A 19,454-nucleotide genomic window follows, 5' to 3' on the forward strand; every position below is an offset into this window, starting at 1 on the left:
ATAGCATTTAAATTTGCTCTGGTTTTGGGTTGATTCTTTCCAATGTGTCGGGTAGTTTTCTATTTGTTTTCTTATAATTTGGTTTAGTCCAGTGTGGTTTCTGTCTGGTGGCTCTGCTTGTGTTTGTGAGCAGAGTCCCAGAACCATCTGGCTGAGTGGGCATCTCTCAAGGGTCTCTCTGTGGGTGAGGGCTTTGTTGTGGAGTGTGTCTGGGTCACTTTCTTTTAGGTGATTATAGAATTGAAATGCTCTTTTTTGGATTTTGATGATTAGTGGGTATCTTCCTAGTTGTGCTCTGCATGCATTATTTGGTGTTTTCCGTTGGCTGCGGAGAATGGATTTGCAAAATTCTGCATGCAGAGTCTCAATTTGGTGTTTGTCCCATTTTGTGAAATCTTGGTTTTCAAGTGGGCCCCCCAGACCTCGCAACCATACAGGGACATGGGTTCTATGACCGAGTCTAATATTTTGAGCCAGATTTTAATTGGAATGTCTAGCTTGATGTTCCTTTTGATAGCATAAAAAGCCCTTCTTGCTTTGTCTCTCAGGTCGTTCACAGCTTGGTTGAAGTTCCCTGTGGCGCTGATGTTTAGGCCGAGATAGGTGTAGTTTTGTGTGTGTTCTAGGGCAATTGTGTCCAGGAGGAATTTGTGTTTGTGTTGTTGTAGGCTGGGTCTTTTTTGGAATATCATAACTTTAGTTTTGGTTAGATTTAATGTCAGTGCCCATGTCTGCAGAAGGTCAAGGTGCTGCTGTAGCCCTTCTTTTGTTGGAGACAGCAGCACCAGGTCATATGCAAACAGTAGGTATTTGACTTCTGTGTCTTCTAGGGGGATGCCAGGTGCTGCAGTTTGTTCCAATGTTTTTGCCAGTTTATTGATGTATATGTTGAAGAGGGTTTGACTCAGACTGCACCCCTGTCTAACCCCACGGCTTTGAGGAAAGACGTCTGTGTGTTTTTCCTCAATCCTCACAGCACATGTGTTGTTGGTGTACATTGACTTCATGAGGTCGTAGGTTTTCCCTCCAATGCCACTTTCTAATAGTTTGTACAGCAGACCCTCGTGCCAAATTGAGTCAAATGCTTTTTGGAAGTCAACGAAACAGGAGTGTCATTTGCTTTTGTTTTTATTTATTTGGTTGTTGATTAGGGTGCGGAGGGTGAGAAATGTGGTCTGTTGTACGGTGATTTGGTAGGAAGCCAATCTGTGATTTGCTCAGGGCATTGTTGTTTGTGAGGAAATGTATGAGTCTGTGGTTAATGATCATACAGAGGAATTTTCCACGGTTGCTGTTGACACAGATCCCACGGTAATTGTTCGGGTCAAATTTGTCTCCCTTTTTGTGGAGCGGTGTTATGAGTCCTTGGTTCCAAATATTGGGGAAGATCCCGGAGCTAAGGACAATGTTAAGGAGTTTTAGTATAGCCAAGAGGGAGTCTCTCGCTCTCTCTCTCCTGTCTCTCTCTCTCTCTCTCGCGCCCCCCCCCCCCCCCCCCCCCCCCCCCCTCCACCAGGACTAGGTTTAGTGGGCTGGATGATTATTGTGTTGTTGTGTCAGCGGCTCGGTGCCAACAGCTGGTCCATACAGCGCCAGGGGGAGGGGGGGGGGGGGGGGGGGGGTTAGCTTAGCATTAGCTGCAGCTTATGACTGAAAACTACACGCTTAAAACCTCCTGGTCTGAACAGCCAAGAAGCCACGAGTGACTGAGAAGGTTCATTGTTCCATAACTGTCTCTACTGTAGGTGGGCAGATATTATTTATTATTCCATAACTGTCTCTACTGTAGGTGGGCAGATATTATTTATTATTCCATAACTGTCTCTACTGTAGGTGGGCAGATATTATTTATTATTCCATAACTGTCTCTACTGTAGGTGGGCAGATATTATTTATTATTCCATAACTGTCTCTACTGTAGGTGGGCAGATATTATTTATTATTCCATAACTGTCTCTACTGTAGGTGGGCAGATATTATTTATTATTCCATAACTGTCTCTACTGTAGGTGGGCAGATATTATTTATTATTCCATAACTGTCTCTAATGTAGGTGGGCAGATATTATTTATTATTCCATAACTGTCTCTACTGTAGGTGGGCAGATATTATTTATTATTCCATAACTCTCTACTGTAGGTGGGCAGATATTATTTATTATTCCATAACTGTCTCTACTGTAGGTGGGCAGATATTATTTATTATTCCATAACTGTCTCTACTGTAGGTGGGAAGATATTATTTATTATTCCATAACTGTCTCTACTGTAGGTGGGCAGATATTATTTATTATTCCATAACTGTCTCTACTGTAGGTGGGCAGATATTATTTATTATTCCATAACTGTCTATACTGTAGGTGGGCAGATGATACTATAACCGTACAGGTGTTATCATTAATACCATATAACCGTACAGGTGTTATCATTACATACCATATAACCATACAGGTGTTATCATTACATACCATATAACCATACAGGTGTTATCATTAATACCATATAACCATACAGGTGTTATCATTAATACCATATAACCATACAGGTGTTATCATTAATACCATATAACCGTACAGGTGTTATCATTAATACCATATAACCGTACAGGTGTTATCATTAATACTATATAACCGTACAGGTGTTATCATTAATACCATATATAACCGTACAGGCGTTATCATTAATACCATATAACCGTACAGGTGTTATCATTAATACCATATAACCGTACAGGTGTTATCATTAATACCATATAACCATACAGGTGTTATCATTAATACCATATAACCGTACAGGTGTTATCATTAATACCATATAACCGTACAGGTGTTATCATTAATACCATATAACCGTACAGGTGTTATCATTAATACCATATAACCGTACAGGTGTTATCATTAATACCATATAACCGTACAGGTGTTATCATTAATACCATATAACTAGTGATGCACCGATGTGAAAATTGTGGCCGATACCGATAACCGATATTAATATTGCTGTTCTGGCCGATACCGATATTTACCGATGTCGATATCTCTGTATAGAAAACACTTTTTTTATGATAATCAAATAGCTATTTTCCAAAACGCATTTTTTTTTTTTTTACTTTTGTAATTTATTTTTAGAAATGACTGATATTTGAAACAATTTAAGAGAAAAAAAGAAATAATATATTTATTTATTTATTTTTATATCGGCCCGATACCGATGTGTAAAATATATATATTTTTTTTAAATAAAAAAGGGACCATATCGGCCGATATATCGTGCACCACTATCTAACCATACGGTTGGTGTTATCATCGGGTGACCGTGGCCTTGTCCCCCTCAGCTGAAGCAGGGCAGCGGGCGCGGGCCGGGCGTGGGCCCCGAGTCGCAGCAGGAGCTGTCCAGGGTGAAGTCTGAGCTGGACAAGAAGGTCCTGTTCTACGAGGAGGAGCTGCTGCGCCGCGAGGCCGGGCACACCTCGGAGCTGAAGGGGCTCCGCAAGGAGCTGCACGACTCCTCGGGCCAGCAGCTGTCTCTGCACAAGGAGCTGCTGCAGCTCAAAGACAAGCTGGAGAAGGCCAAGAGGGAGAGGTGAGGGGGGAGGAGGAGAGGGGGAGGCCAAGAGGGAGAGGTGGGAGAGGGAGGGGGGGAGGCCAAGAGGGAGAGGTGGGTGGGGAGAGGGGGGGAGGAGAGGGGGGAGAGGGAGGGGGGGAGGCCAAGAGGCGTGTAGCTTATTGCCAGCGGAAGAGTGCAAGAATGCTTCCGCATTCGTCACCGCACGCCAGTACGGTAATGCGCTTTTCCTTTTGCCCCGCTCAGACAAATGCATGTAGTACATTGCAACACAGCGCAGCATTTCCGCGTACATTGCAACGAATCACTTGGAGTTTGAAAGTGATATCAGAAGAAACTACTCAACCTCGGCTGTCTTTAACTATGAGTGAACACAACACATTGTAACGTTAACTGTCAACTGTACTTTACTATGGAATATTGACGCGTCGTCCAGGGTTTCCGTTAGAAAAAATTGTTGCCGGTCTCTGTGACCTGCAAGATTTCAATCTACCGGACAAATGAGATTAATTCCGGTCATAGTTTATTGAGCTTTAAAACAATTGATAGGCAGGCTATATAAAGAATGTCATCCTCAAGGCATGTAGATTTATAATATTATTACTTAAAACTAGGCTACTTTTGCGTATACAGTCATTAATATATTCCAAATAAAATAAGTCCCTCGATACTCCGTGCTGCTGCTGACTTGAAATAAAATAGACCGCATATGTGGGCAGTCGGTCCGACACTAAACAGCAGTCTGTTATAATCACATTTTTATGAGCTAACGAATTCCGTTATATTGGACATTTGTATTAATTATATCAAGCGAAGAACTGAGAAAGCAGAGAGACGGCAACATTATCGTGGTTTGCGTGACGACTCTCTCCACCTCGCAACGACTTATTTGCAAAGTGTATGGCGCTGCAGAGCAGCTCATTTAGCTGTTATTGGCTCTTTTCTGGGAACCGCACAGCAGCGCCCCCCACCCAACATTGGCTGAAAATGGCTGAATTGGAGTACTGCTGGAATACTGCATTGTGCTGTTGTTGCTCTGGCTCTGCAGCTTCACAAAAGTTCGCACACCCAGCAGTAAGCTCTCGCTGACAACGTCGTTGTCATTATTAGAAGCAACGAGGAAACAAATGTAATGATCGTTTCGTTCATCGCATAGGCTATTTAATTTTAGCCTATTTTAATACAATTCAAATAATCAAATTGTGCTTAGACTCAGGGAATTATTTTCACCGGACATTAAGACCGGAGAGATTACATATGTCGGACTTCAACAGATTTTGCCGGTCAAATACCGGTAATTAGCGGCTAACGGAAACGCTGGCGTCGTCACAGACTAAACAGTGTTCTGGATTTTCCTACAATGGATTATTGATTGTAAATTGAACCCTTGCACTGAAGAACCATTATGAATCTGTGTTAGAAAATGTTTTGGATCTAAATCACTTGGAGTTTGAAAGTGATATCAGAAGAAACTACTCAACCTTGGCTGTCTTTAACTATGAATGAACACAACAGTCTAACTTACCATGTTTAGATAATAAAGTACTCAACCTCTACTGTCTTTAACTATGAATGAACACAACACTCTAACTCACCATGTTTAGATAATAAAGTACTCAACCTCTACTTGTCTACTGTCTGACTGAACACAACACTCTTAACTTACGATCTTTAGATAATAAAGTACTCAACCTCTACTGTATTTAACTATGAATGAACACAGCACTCTAACTTACCATGTTTAGATAATAAAGTATAAGTTTGAAAAAGACCGGAAGGGTCGAAAAGTTGTATCTGCAATTTTTTGTCACAATTAAACACCTTCAGTTCAGTTCAGTTCAGTTATTTTTTTCTTCGGGTTTTGGACACATAACAACGGTCATTCCATAAATCGCCAAAGTTTTACCAGCTGCTATTGCAGCATTGTCCGAAAAGGGCTGAAGGGAGAAGCACTAGGTTGGTCGGGCCCTACCCCTGAAGACTGTTTATTTTTTCCTTTCCTTTATTTATTTTTAATTATTTTTACAATTACATACATACTGTAGTACAACATACATATAGTACACATTACAGTACATACATATAGTACACATTACAGTATAGCATACCTGCAGTATATAATAGTATATATACTAGTATATAATAGTGTATACAAGACAACACATATATAATGTGATATGAGATATATAGTACATGATATATATACAATATAATATAGTACCATAATATAATAGTATATATATATTACACCTCGGAGCATCAACAGTGAGTTGCGAGCCCCGCCTTGTTTCATGTACTACTTACTGTTTCTACAGTTTGGCTCGGCACCGAGGAGCGGAGGATGTGCTGTTGTTTATGTCTTCTATAAATCACATCACCACATGGTCCAAAGTCCAACCCTACTAACCTACTGACCTCTCACCCCTGCGTCCAGGCAAGTGGAGATGGACGAGTCGGTGGGCGCGCTGAAGAACAAGTACGAGCGCGAGCGCAACATGCTGACGGACGACAACCGCAAGCTGACGGCGGAGACGGACCGGGTGAGCGGCGCCCCTTGGTGGTGGTTCCCATGGCTACGGCACCATGTGACCAAACCAAACAAACACATATCCGCAGGGTATTAATTAAAACGTCTTAACTCAGCGGCAGCTATTAGTCGGGGCCCGTCATAGCAAGGCCACGCTTTAAAAGATAGGAGCGCGTCACCTTGTTTGTAGAGCTATAACTATATTCTATATTTCGAGGCTACGTGGCGTAGTGGGCAAGGCGCTCGCCACGAATGACGGAGACGCTGGGCTCGCCTGTTCGATCCCAGCGCTCCACATTTGCTTTCAATTTAGCTGGTCGTTCGTACTAATACACATTGGCCGTATTAGGGGGTGGGAAACTGATGGGTGGGGATCGGGCGTTGTGGACAGCGACTCCTACAGGTCGGTTGGTGCGCCTGCGCAGTAGAATCAGGAAGTGTCGGGGGCAGCGTGAGCCTCCCACGCGTTACTCCTCGCCACTGAGAGATCGAGCTGCGCAGGTGAAAAGATGCGACTGCTGTTACCTCAAGTACCGGAGGGGACTTGTGCTATGTATGACTTAGTCCACATTGCAGCCGGCTTGTGGGAGGCAAGAAACAGCGTTCGAGACAGGGGAGGGTTGAATTGGATGATACGAAATTGGGATGGGAGAAAATATAGAAAATGGGAGAAAAAGTGGATAAAAAAAAAAACTATTCTATATTATAGCTATGGATACAATACTATGGCCCACGTCACCTATCTATCGTTCAATATGTGAAAAAGAATAAATGTTTCCATCCATACGTTCCCGTGTTATACCGTGGTGAATATAAGTCAGGCGCCATTGGATCAGCTGTCTTTGAAGACTGCGTTCTTTTTGGCCATCACCTCCGCTAAGCGCGTGGGTGAGCTGTGTGCTCTCGGTGCGACCTGAGTGCCTGTCTATTCGGCCGATAGCGGTGCGACTCTGAGGCCTGATCCAGTCTTCGTGCCAAAGGATATCCAGAGCTCTTCAGGGATTCAGGGTTTCCGTTCAACTGTTTGTTTGTTACAGTGGCCCTTGCGCGGGTGAGGCGCTGTCCAAGCAGCACCTGTCACATTGGTTGTGCGAGGGCGTTGCCTTTTGCTGCACGTTGGCTGGACAGGTCCCCCCTCGGGCTGCTGCCCTGTTAGGGGGGGCCTCGGTGGAGGACATCTGTGCTGCGGCCTTCTGGCCCTCCCCGGGTCCCTTCGTTAGGTTTTACCTCGTGGACGTGACTGGGGGTTCTGTCTCCCAGGCGGTACTGAGGTCTGGGACCTCTCTTGCGTCCCGCCTTTTGGTGGGCTAGCAGGGGTGTGTGGGTGTGTGCCACGGGGTGCTGTGTCACACGTTGTCCCGCCTGTGCTGTGCGCTTTCAGGGGTCTCTGGTTCCCCCTTTTTTCGCACTTTGGTGGAGTTGACTCCCTCCCCCCCTTCGTTAGGATGGGCGGGTGGACGGGACTCCCCTCCTCCCTGGTTGGGGCTTACGGGCCCTCGGGGTACACTTGTCGGGCGAAGAGCGAGACGCGATTGGCCAGTATGATAATATAACGAAAGGTTATCCTATAACCTAGTTATATGAATACTGGCTGAGCGTCTCGCTCTTAGCGCCCTGAGGTCCCTTGGATGGGTTTTCAGTAGGGATGTCGATCACGTGATTTTCCAAAGATCGGGATCGACAAAAAAATGTATAATAATCGGGATATTTTTTTTCTTATTTTTTTTTTTACTTAATTTTTTTTATTCAACAAATATGACCATGTTCACGTCTTAAACTCATACTGAGGCCTTAGTTTTGTTTTAAATTTTTTAAATTGCATATCATCATTCATTTATTTATTGTCACACAGAGCAGAAGAATTTTGCAAAAACAAACCAATAGCCAAACTCTCAGACCCAAATAATTAATAATTTTTTTTTTAATCCCAATTTCTCACATTACATTCACCCTGAATGTTGACGTTATCCAGGTGAAAAGTTAACTTTATTCAAGCGAGGCATTGCAATCCTTGACATAAATCATTTGATGTATAATTAAATCAAAGGAAATGCATTTGGGTCTGAGAGTGTGGCTGGTCTGCCGTTCTGCAGCTGGATACTATTGGTTTGTTTTGGCAAAATTCTTCTGCTCTGTGTGACAATAAATAAATGAATGATGATATGCAATTTAAAACCAAAATTAAGACCTCAGTATGAGTTTAAGACGTGAACATGGTCATGTTTGTTGAATAAAATAAATAAAGAAAGAAAAAAAAAAAAATTACTTTTTTTTGATCGGATCGGGAAAGATCGGTATCGGTAGATACTCAAAATCACATGATCGGGATCGGATCGGGAGCAAAAAAACATGATCGGGACATCCCTAGTTTTCAGTGTTGGAAATCTTTCTGAGGAAGGTAGAGTGTGACCATGTCCGGCGTCATATAGTGGGACGCAGGGGCGTGGCCTGGTCACGTGCATGTGAGTGCATTTGTTGTTTCGTGAGCACATTATGTGCTAGGAGATAAGCGATATCTCATAATGGCGAAGAGCGAGACGCTCAGCCAGTATTCATATAATTAGGTTATAGGATAACCTTTCGTTATAGCCTTCTACGTCAATTCCACTATAGATGTTGCCGTTTCTTGCCTGTACACGCTATTATTCCGAAAGCAAATCTATATCATATGTATTATGTTCTATCATGAATGCATGAAAGGGGGGGCGGGGGGGGGGGGGGGGGGGGGGGGGGGCGTTTCTCATATTTGATTGTCAGTAACGGCATTCGTATTGAACACTAAAAAACGTTTATCAGCCGATCGGTATAAAAGCATTGCAGGATCAAGCTAAAATTGACATCAGATAGTCCTTACCTGTGATCGGGAGTATTCCAAAAATAATATTCCAATTGTTTGATCGCCATCTGGTACATCCAATGTCCATTTGGTCCACGGCATAACCCACCACAACATATGGATCGGGGATATTTGACGCGCTTCAATGGAACCGGGAGAACCGCTCGCCTCGCCCGACAAGGAAAAGTGAAACCGGAGACATTTGGCCATTACACAGGCCAAGATACAAGGTTACAAAGGGTGCTCGCTACCGCCGTCTAGCTGGATGCGGCCGGTATTGCACTTTGGCGACCTCAGACTCATTCCCTACGGTGAGACCAAGGTCCCTGGATGAATAATGAATAAAAATATTGAATAAAAGAAATAACGATGAAAGCCAGACTATACTCGGGTCTGGCGCTGAACGGTTGGCGAGTTAACCTGACTTTACTCGGGTCTGGCGTCCGTTGAGTTAAGAGTCCGACAGTCCTGGATGTTCGACGAGTTTAAACGGGTGATTCCTTGATAAAAAAAACACCAAGAAGGGAAAGTGTTGCTTTTTTGGCACCGTTTAGGAACCAGTTTTAATCAGTTGTATGACACCTGGAATCACACCTACCCGGTCGTCTCCTTTCTCACATGGTATCCCTTCCTCCACCCTCCTCCACCCTCCTCCCGGTCAGCTGTGTACGTTTGTGGACAAGCTGACCGCCCAGAACCGGCAGCTGGAGGACGAGCTGCAGGACCTGGCCTCCAAGAAGGAGAGCGTGGCGCACTGGGAGGCCCAGATCGCTGAGATCATCCAGTGGTGAGTGGGGAGGGGGGGGGGGGGGCATACACCCAGTGGGGAGGGGGGGGGGCACATACACCCAGTGGGGAGGGGGGGGGGGCACATACACCCAGTGGGGAGGGGGGAGACATACACCCAGTGGTGAGGGGGGAGACATACACCCAGTGGTGAGGGGGGAGACATACACCCAGTGGTGAGGGGGGAGACATACACCCAGTGGTGAGGGGGGAGACATACACCCAGTGGTGAGGGGGGAGACATACACCCAGTGGTGAGGGGGGAGACATACACCCAGTGGTGAGGGGGGAGGAATACACCCAGTGGTGAGGGGGGAGACATACACCCAGTGGTGAGGGGGGAGACATACACCCAGTGGTGAGGGGGGAGACATACACCCAGTGGTGAGTGGACACAGAGGGGTGGTTTGATTGATTGATTGAAAACTTTATTAACAGATTGCAGAATGGGTACAGTACAGTACAGCTCAATACATTGGAGGTGGTTTGTGGGGTGGGGGACACTGTACAACTGTACAAGCAAAACTGTACATTTGAATATTGACAAGACCATACTTGGTCATTTACTGTACATGGGGGGGGGGGTTGGGTTAGGACATTTACAGGGGCCAGTTTCGAGTCTCCCGTAGGTGTTCTTTGAGAGTGGTTTTGAAAGTGGGTAGTGATTCACATTCCTTTACAGCTTTGGGTAACGGGTGGAGGTGGAGTGGTGACTGAAGCCTGTGTGTGGTGTGTGTGTGTGTTGGCCTGTGTGTGTGTGTGTGTGTTGGCCTGTGTGTGTGTGTGTGTGTGTGTGTGTGTGTGTTGGCCTGTGTGTGTGTGTGGTGTGTGTGCGCTGCAGGGTGAGTGACGAGAAGGACGCCCGGGGGTACCTGCAGGCGCTGGCCTCCAAGATGACGGAGGAGCTGGAGTCTCTGAGGACCTCCAGCATGGGGAGCAGACCCCTGGTAACACACACACACACACACACACACACACAGGCCAACACACGCACACACACACACACACACACACACCACACACACACACAAGCCAACACACACACACACACACACACACAGGCCAACACACACAGGCCAACACACATACACACACACACACACACAGGCCAACACACACACACACTGTAACTGAGGGGTTACAAAACCCTGACTGTATTAAAGATTGTGATATATTAAACCACTACTAGTTATGTACTTTAATTACTGGCCATACAGTACATGAATATATATGGTGAACACCCACACAAGAATACGGCATTGACACATAAATTATATTGGAGGGTTATTTATTATTATTAAGCAACGTTAGGTTACAGATTGAGAATTAGGCTCGCGCTTGTATGGCGAAGAACATACGTAAAGTCAGTCAAGAGCATAAGTCAATGAGAATAGTAGGAATACTATGATGGTTCTAAGCTGACGCCACCTGTGGTATAGCAATTATATGGGCCACACCGGTACCAACTGGAGACACTGGGTTCCCTCCGGGGTGTAAGGCCGGTAGGGGTAGAGGAATGTTCGGGTACACAGTCTGAGTCAACGAGGAATAAAGAGGCTCCAGATACAGGAGCCGGTGCATGTACTCCCTTGATCAGCAGACAAAGCAATAGTTGTAATCCAATATGCTCGATAGCATTGACGACAGCTAGCCAGCCCCTTCCAAGAGGCGGGCCCGAGTGGTGATCCTCACGAGGTTAAATCCCAAACGACAGTGGAATCAACGGTGCTCTTCTCCGGTGGTCACGGTCCCAAAGCAATATAATCCAACCAGAAATGGTTCTGCAATCGCCGGTGTAGATTCTCCTGTGTACATATCCAACGGTTCTCGCCTAGGACTCCTCGGGTGTGGGCACGGATTTAGGCCGCACAGCCTGGATAAGTGCACTAGCTAAAGACACGACGAACCGATGGTAATGCTGGTCACTGAAGAACTGTAGCCGCACGATACACAATAAATGATCGACTATTACTTCACATTAGATTAAGTCGAACTCAACGTTACTGCGTTAAACTCTGACACTTTAACATTCTATTCGCACGCGGTTCTCAATGCTCTATTTAGATGCAAGGTTGCTCACTTCACTGCACGTTGACTCGTGGTGAAGGCTTGGACATTGAACTTGAACTAAGTGCTGCTGTTTACACCTGCGCCGTATTTATACGTAAGGTGAATATCTAGTCCCAACCTCAGTTCTTGTCTCGTATTACTACGCAGACTCTGGGCATGTACTGACATGCCCGGAGTTGCCTTTGAACTTGCCGTTGGGGGCTTGGTCGTTGGCGCCTGGGGTCGCCGTCCAATAGGAGAGCGAATATTACTCTGGTTTGTACGCAGGTAAAGGGATATTCCGTGTATATATACAAATAATATACAAGGTATATCAAACGATACATATATATATTCAGTTTAATCTGGCCCTTCACAACACACACACACACACACACACACAGGCCAACACACACACACACACACACACACACACACACACACACACACCCACACACACACACACACACACAGGCCAACACACACACACACACACACACAGGCCAACACACACACACACACACACACACACACACACACACACACACACACACACACACACACACACACACACACACACACAGGCCAACACACACACACACACACACACACACACACACACAGGCCAACACACACACACAGGCCAACACACACACACACACACCACACACACACACACCACACACACACACACCACACACACACACACAGGCCAACACACACACACACACACACACAACTAGCTGTGAAAGAAGACACACACACACACACACACACACAACTAGCTGTGAAAGAAGACACACACACACACACACACACACACACACACACACACACAACTAGCTGTGAAAGAAGACACACACACACAACTAGCTGTGAAAGAAGACACACACACACAACTAGCTGTGAAAGAAGACACACTCACACACACACACAACTAGCTGTGAAAGAAGACACACACACACAACTAGCTGTGAAAGAAGACACACTCACACACAACTAGCTGTGAAGAAGACACACACACAACTAGCTGTGAAAGAAGACACACACACACAACTAGCTGTGAAAGAAGACACACACACACACACACAACTAGCTGTGAAAGAAGACACACACACACACACAACTAGCTGTGAAAGAAGACACACACAAACTAGCTGTGAAGAAGACACACTCACACACAACTAGCTGTGAAAGAAGACACACACACACAACTAGCTGTGAAAGAAGACACACACACACACACACACAACTAGCTGTGAAAGAAGACACACACACACAACTAGCTGTGAAAGAAGACACACACACACACACACAACTAGCTGTGAAAGAAGACACACACACACACAACTAGCTGTGAAAGAAGACACACACACACACACCTAGCTGTGAAAGAAGACACACACAACTAGCTGTGAAAGAAGACACACACACACACACCTAGCTGTGAAAGAAGACACACACACACACACAACTAGCTGTGAAAGAAGACACACACACACACACACAACTAGCTGTGAAAGAAGACACACACACACACAACTAGCTGTGAAAGAAGACACACACACACCTAGCTGTGAAAGAAGACACACACAACTAGCTGTGAAAGAAGACACACACACACACCTAGCTGTGAAAGAAGACACACACACACACAACTAGCTGTGAAAGAAGACACACACACACACACACAACTAGCTGTGAAAGAAGACACACACAACTAGCTGTGAAAGAAGACACACACAACTAGCTGTGAAAGAAGACACACACACACACAACTAGCTGTGAAAGAAGACACACACACACACCTAGCTGTGAAAGAAGACACACACACACAACTAGCTGTGAAAGAAGACACACACACACACACACAACTAGCTGTGAAAGAAGACACACACACACAACTAGCTGTGAAAGAAGACACACACACACACAACTAGCTGTGAAAGAAGACACACACACACACACACAACTAGCTGTGAAAGAAGACACACACAACTAGCTGTGAAAGAAGACACACACACACACACCTAGCTGTGAAAAAAGACACACACAACTAGCTGTGAAAGAAGACACACACACACACACACAACTAGCTGTGAAAGAAGACACACACACACAACTAGCTGTGAAAGAAGACACACACACAACTAGCTGTGAAAGAAGACACACACACACACAACTAGCTGTGAAAGAAGACACACACACACACACAACTAGCTGTGAAAGAAGACACACACACACACACACACACACACACAACTAGCTGTGAAAGAAGACACACACACACAACTAGCTGTGAAAGAAGACACACACACACACAACTAGCTGTGAAAGAAGACACACACACACAACTAGCTGTGAAAGAAGACACACACACACCTAGCTGTGAAAGAAGACACACACACACACAACTAGCTGTGAAAGAAGACACACACACACACACCTAGCTGTGAAAGAAGACACACACACACACAACTAGCTGTGAAAGAAGACACACACACACAACTAGCTGTGAAAGAAGACACACACACACAACTAGCTGTGAAAGAAGACACACACACACACACACACAACTAGCTGTGAAAGAAGACACACACACACACAACTAGCTGTGAAAGAAGACACACACACACACAACTAGCTGTGAAAGAAGACACACACACACACAACTAGCTGTGAAAGAAGACACACACACACAACTAGCTGTGAAAGAAGACACACACACACAACTAGCTGTGAAAGAAGACACACACACACACAACTAGCTGTGAAAGAAGACACACACACACACACAACTAGCTGTGAAAGAAGACACACACACACAACTAGCTGTGAAAGAAGACACACACACACACTAGCTGTGAAAGAAGACACACACACACAACTAGCTGTGAAAGAAGACACACTCACACACAACTAGCTGTGAAGAAGACACACACACACAACTAGCTGTGAAAGAAGACACACACACACAACTAGCTGTGAAAGAAGACACACACACACACACACAACTAGCTGTGAAAGAAGACACACACACACACAACTAGCTGTGAAAGAAGACACACACACACACAATTAGCTGTGAAAGAAGACACACACACACAACTAGCTGTGAAAGAAGACACACACACACACAACTAGCCGTGAAAGAAGACACACACACACACACACACACACACACACACACAACTAGCTGTGAAAGTCTAGAGAGTAAGTTAGACTTAGTTTTTGAGCCTCGGCTGAGCTTTAAAAAAAACACAATACTGCAGCTGCGGCCGAGGTCAACAGCATGATGTGTCCTCTAACGCTGCCTGCAGCCCATTGGCTGACTCTTAGCGCTGCCTGCAGCCCATTGGCTGACTCTTAGCACTGCCTGCAGCCCATTGGCTGACTCTTAACGCTGCCTGCAGCCCATTGGCTGACTCTTAACGCTGCCTGCAGCCCATTGGCTGACTCTTAACGCTGCCTGCAGCCCATTGGCTGACTTTTTTTTTTTTTTACTCAATTTTTATTTGCATTTTTGGATTATCATGGCTGACTCTTTAACGCTGCCTGCAGCCCATTGGCTGACTCTTAACGCTGCCTGCAGCCCATTGGCTGACTCTTAATGCTGCCTGCAGCCCATTGGCTGACTCTTAACGCTGCCTGCAGCCCATTGGCTGACTCTTAATGCTGCCTGCAGCCCATTGGTTGACTCTAACGCTGCCTGCAGCCCATTGGTTGACTCTAACGCTGCCTGCAGCCCATTGGCTGACTCTATCGCTGCCTGCAGACCATTGGCTGACTCTATCGCTGCCTGCAGCCCATTGGCTGACTCCAACGAAGCCAGCATGACACACACGGGTGTAAAGTACTTGAGTAATTGTACTTTGTTACAATACATAAGTACTGTTTTTGGGGATTTGTACTTTACTCGAGTATTATTAGGTTTGTATACTTGTACTTTTACTCAATTACATTTCAGAGAAAAAAACATACTTTTTACTCCTTACATTTAAAATACAAGTACAAATCTCGCAGGTCCAACCATTTCAATGTATAATATTTGTTTCTCTGGCCGAACTAACGTTAACGTTATTAATCCTGCGGCCGCACTTTATTTAAAAACAGCCAATCAAATCCCCATCAATGAAAAATGAACCCGCCCATACCCATGCTGATTGGTCCTTGTGCAAGACTAGAAAGCGGGGATCTTTGATTAACACATTCGTGGCCAACCACGTACTGTATATATACGTGTTTCGGATCCAACGCTTGAGGGCCAAACACGTATATATACGTGGTAAGGTTGTTTTGGCTTTTATTCCATTGTAATATCCTTGTAGGGGCGCTGTCTTAATAATGCAGTGTTCCCTGTTACAGACCGGTGTTTTTTTTTTTTTTTTTTTATCATGGGTGGACTTTTTTGTTAGCCTGAAGCTATGCCTGTAGCATGTAGCCTGGAATACTTTTTGGGACGCTGAATTCAGTATGCAGTAAAGGAATATAGCATCAGCCAATGGACATATCGATCTACCAGATGGTGATCGATAAGTGGGAAATCCTTTTTGGGATCCAACCGGCCCACGGTAAGAGCTTTTTCACGTAAATTACATGCTGATCAGGCCTTGCTTTGATAGCCAACCAGCCGATCAGCGTATGAGGCTAATGAGGCTAATGGCGTTATTGGTAATCAATAATCAGAAACGACGTCCCCCGCCCCCCCCCCCTTTCATGCATTCATGGTGGACCATGATACCGATAATATGCATTTTGAGTTTTAGCTCTAGTTCGTGTATAGCCGAAACGCCATTAGATTTAACGTTATTAGCTTAGCGCCCTGTATCTCGCCTTCCAGGAAATACCCCAGAACATTGCGGTATAACGTTCATATTCACAACGCTATAAAATGGGAACGTATTGATGAAAAAATAATGTATTTAAGGCATATTGAAGGGACGGTTTATAGTGTCAATTGACAATGACAATGGACAGATAGCAATAATATAAAGTATAGATTTAGCTCTACAAAGTGAAAGTGTTAAACACCTGCTATCAGAAGAATATACAGTCAGAAAAAAAGTTTTTACTTTTACTTTTTAGTACTTAAGTACATTTAAAAGTAGAAACTTTTTGACTTTTACTCAAGTGTGTTTTTAGCCAGATACTCGTTTAACCTGCTGGTACACAACATATGACCTCTTCCTTTATCCACACTGGGCAGGTTTAACCTGCTGGTACACAACCTTTGCCCTCTAGTCTCTACCCTTCTGATATGAAGCATGCATGTGTTGTTGAGTGACAGCTGAGTGTTATTGAGTGACAGCCGAGTGTTGTTGAGTGACAGCCGAGTGTTGTTGAGTGACAGCCGAGTGTTATTGAGTGACAGCCGAGTGTTATTGAGTGACAGCCGAGTGTTGTTGAGTGACAGCCGAGTGTTGTTGAGTGACAGCTGAGTGACAGCTGAGTGTTATTGAGTGACAGCTGAGTGTTATTGAGTGACAGCTGAGTGTTATTGAGTGACAGCTGAGTGTTATTGAGTGACAGCTGAGTGTTATTGAGTGACAGCTGAGTGTTATTGAGTGACAGCTGAGTGTTATTGAGTGACAGCTGAGTGTTATTGAGTGACAGCTGAGTGTTATTGAGTGACAGCTGAGTGTTATTGAGTGACAGCTGAGTGTTGTTGAGTGACAGCTGAGTGTTATTGAGTGACACCGCTCTTCTGTTGGACACGCTGCCTCAGCGAGAAGCGGGAGTGGCCACGCCTCCTCAGAAGCCCTTGTTGCCCCCCTTCTTCATCGGAGGGGACAAGAGGGTGAGTGCATCCGGTCATCGCCCCCGCCCTCATGCCTCATAGGGTCACTCATCTGTCACTCGTAGGGCCCCGCCCTCTTAACGACGGAAGTACCTTCCGAATCAAACGCGAGGGGTTATGTTTATTTAGGATAGGGATGCTCGATATTGGCTTTTTTACCTATACCGATATTGTCCAACTCTTAATTTCCGATACCGATATCAACCGATATCACATTTTAATGCCGATATCGGCCGATAATATCGGTAGGCCGATAATATCGGACATCATTTCTATAGAAATGTAAAAAAAAAAGAATAATAAATTAAAATTGAAAACCGATACCGATATTTTCCGATATCACATTTTAATGCCGATATCGGCCGATAATATCGGACATCCCTAATTTAGGATCACTTGTGACAAAAGCTATTCTTCCTGGGGTCCGGCACGTATAACAATACAACAATATTCAATACATTACATCATTATCAACATCAATTACATCATTATTAACAATATCATCCTCAGTTAAGGATGACATTGTACAAGATACTTATTAGTATAAAGTATTAAAATAAAATAATTTAAATCAAATAAATAGTGCTTCCTGAGCAGCACTCACTGCCATCAACATAAATACAATTAACAGTCAATTGGTTTTCACCGCTATGCCATAAGGGTTCAGTGCATGCTCGTTAGTAGATGGTATTTACATTTTTTATTGAAAGTGGTTTTAGATTCTATTTCGGCGAAGTAGCTGTTCCATTCCATGATAGCTCTGTAATCACAGAAGATCTTAGTAGATTTGTCCTGGGTTTAGGTGCCAGTAGATGGATGGCCTGACGTAGCTTGTCTGGTCATATGGTCATGTTCTTCTCTTATGTAAACTATATGATCATAAAAACTATATGATTATTTTTCATCATAAATCCTCCTGTGAGAGTGACCCAGAGCCTCCACTCTGCTCTCAGGTGATATTCCGGGCTCCTGGAAGTGTGTTCGAGGTCCCCACGCAGCCTGTCATTTAAAAGACATTTCCTAGAGACCTAGAAAGCTAAATTGGTTTTTCCAGAATAGAAAAGCGTCGAGGAAGAGGAGCCACATGTGTTCCAGATGTGTTTTGATCAGATCGGATTAAAATGTATCGTCATCACAATAGGGAGGTGTAGTGGTTACTTCCTGGTCTATAGGGAGGTGTAGTGGTCACTTCCTGGTCTATAGGGAGGTGTAGTGGTTACTTCCTGGTCTATAGGGAGGTGTAGTGGTCACTTCCTGGTCTATAGGGAGGTGTAGTGGTTACTTCCTGGTCTATAGGGAGGTGTAGTGGTCACTTCCTGGTCTATAGGGAGGTGTAGTGGTCACTTCCTGGTCTATAGGGAGGTGTAGTGGTTACTTCCTGGTCTATAGGGAGGTGTCGTGGTTACGTCCTGGTCTATAGGGAGGTGTAGTGGTTACTTCCTGGTCTATAGGGAGGTGTAGTGGTTACTTCCTGGTCTATAGGGAGGTGTAGTGGTTACTTCCTGGTCTATAGGGAGGTGTAGTGGTTACTTCCTGGTCTATAGGGAGATGTAGTGGTTCCTTCCTGGTCTATAGGGAGGTGTAGTGGTTACTTCCTGGTCTATAGGGAGGTGTAGTGGTTACTTCCTGGTCTATAGGGAGGTGTAGTGGTTACTTCCTGGTCTATAAGGAGGTGTAGTGGTTACGTCATTGCTGTTTCCGGCCCGGTCCGCCTCGCAAAATTGCAACGTATTTCCCCCATTGCCCATTTCTAAATCGTCTCGTTTAAAGGCCCACTTGCAGGTTGTATTTTTGTTCAATAAACAATGTGGACTAGGCCAACGGTGACTTTCATGAAGAGGGGGAAAAAATGTATCGAAATTAACCCAGTTTTAGCGTTTTTATCAAACATTTTGT

General features: G+C 44.8%; 1 protein-coding gene across 1 annotated transcript in view; it reads left to right on the forward strand.

Annotated features, from left to right (window-relative positions):
* cdc42bpb (CDC42 binding protein kinase beta (DMPK-like)) overlaps positions 1-19,454 on the forward strand; it is a 294,374-nt gene that overhangs the window by 200,436 nt on the left and 74,484 nt on the right. Inside the window, 4 exon segments of the mRNA XM_084314992.1 lie at positions 3,334-3,581; positions 5,998-6,103; positions 9,589-9,713; positions 10,554-10,659. Of these exon segments, the coding sequence (XP_084171118.1) occupies positions 3,334-3,581; positions 5,998-6,103; positions 9,589-9,713; positions 10,554-10,659 (585 nt within the window).

Source organism: Notolepis coatsorum (assembly GCF_963971535.1).
Source record: "Notolepis coatsorum genome assembly, chromosome: 5".
Lineage (NCBI taxonomy): Eukaryota > Metazoa > Chordata > Actinopteri > Aulopiformes > Paralepididae > Notolepis > Notolepis coatsorum.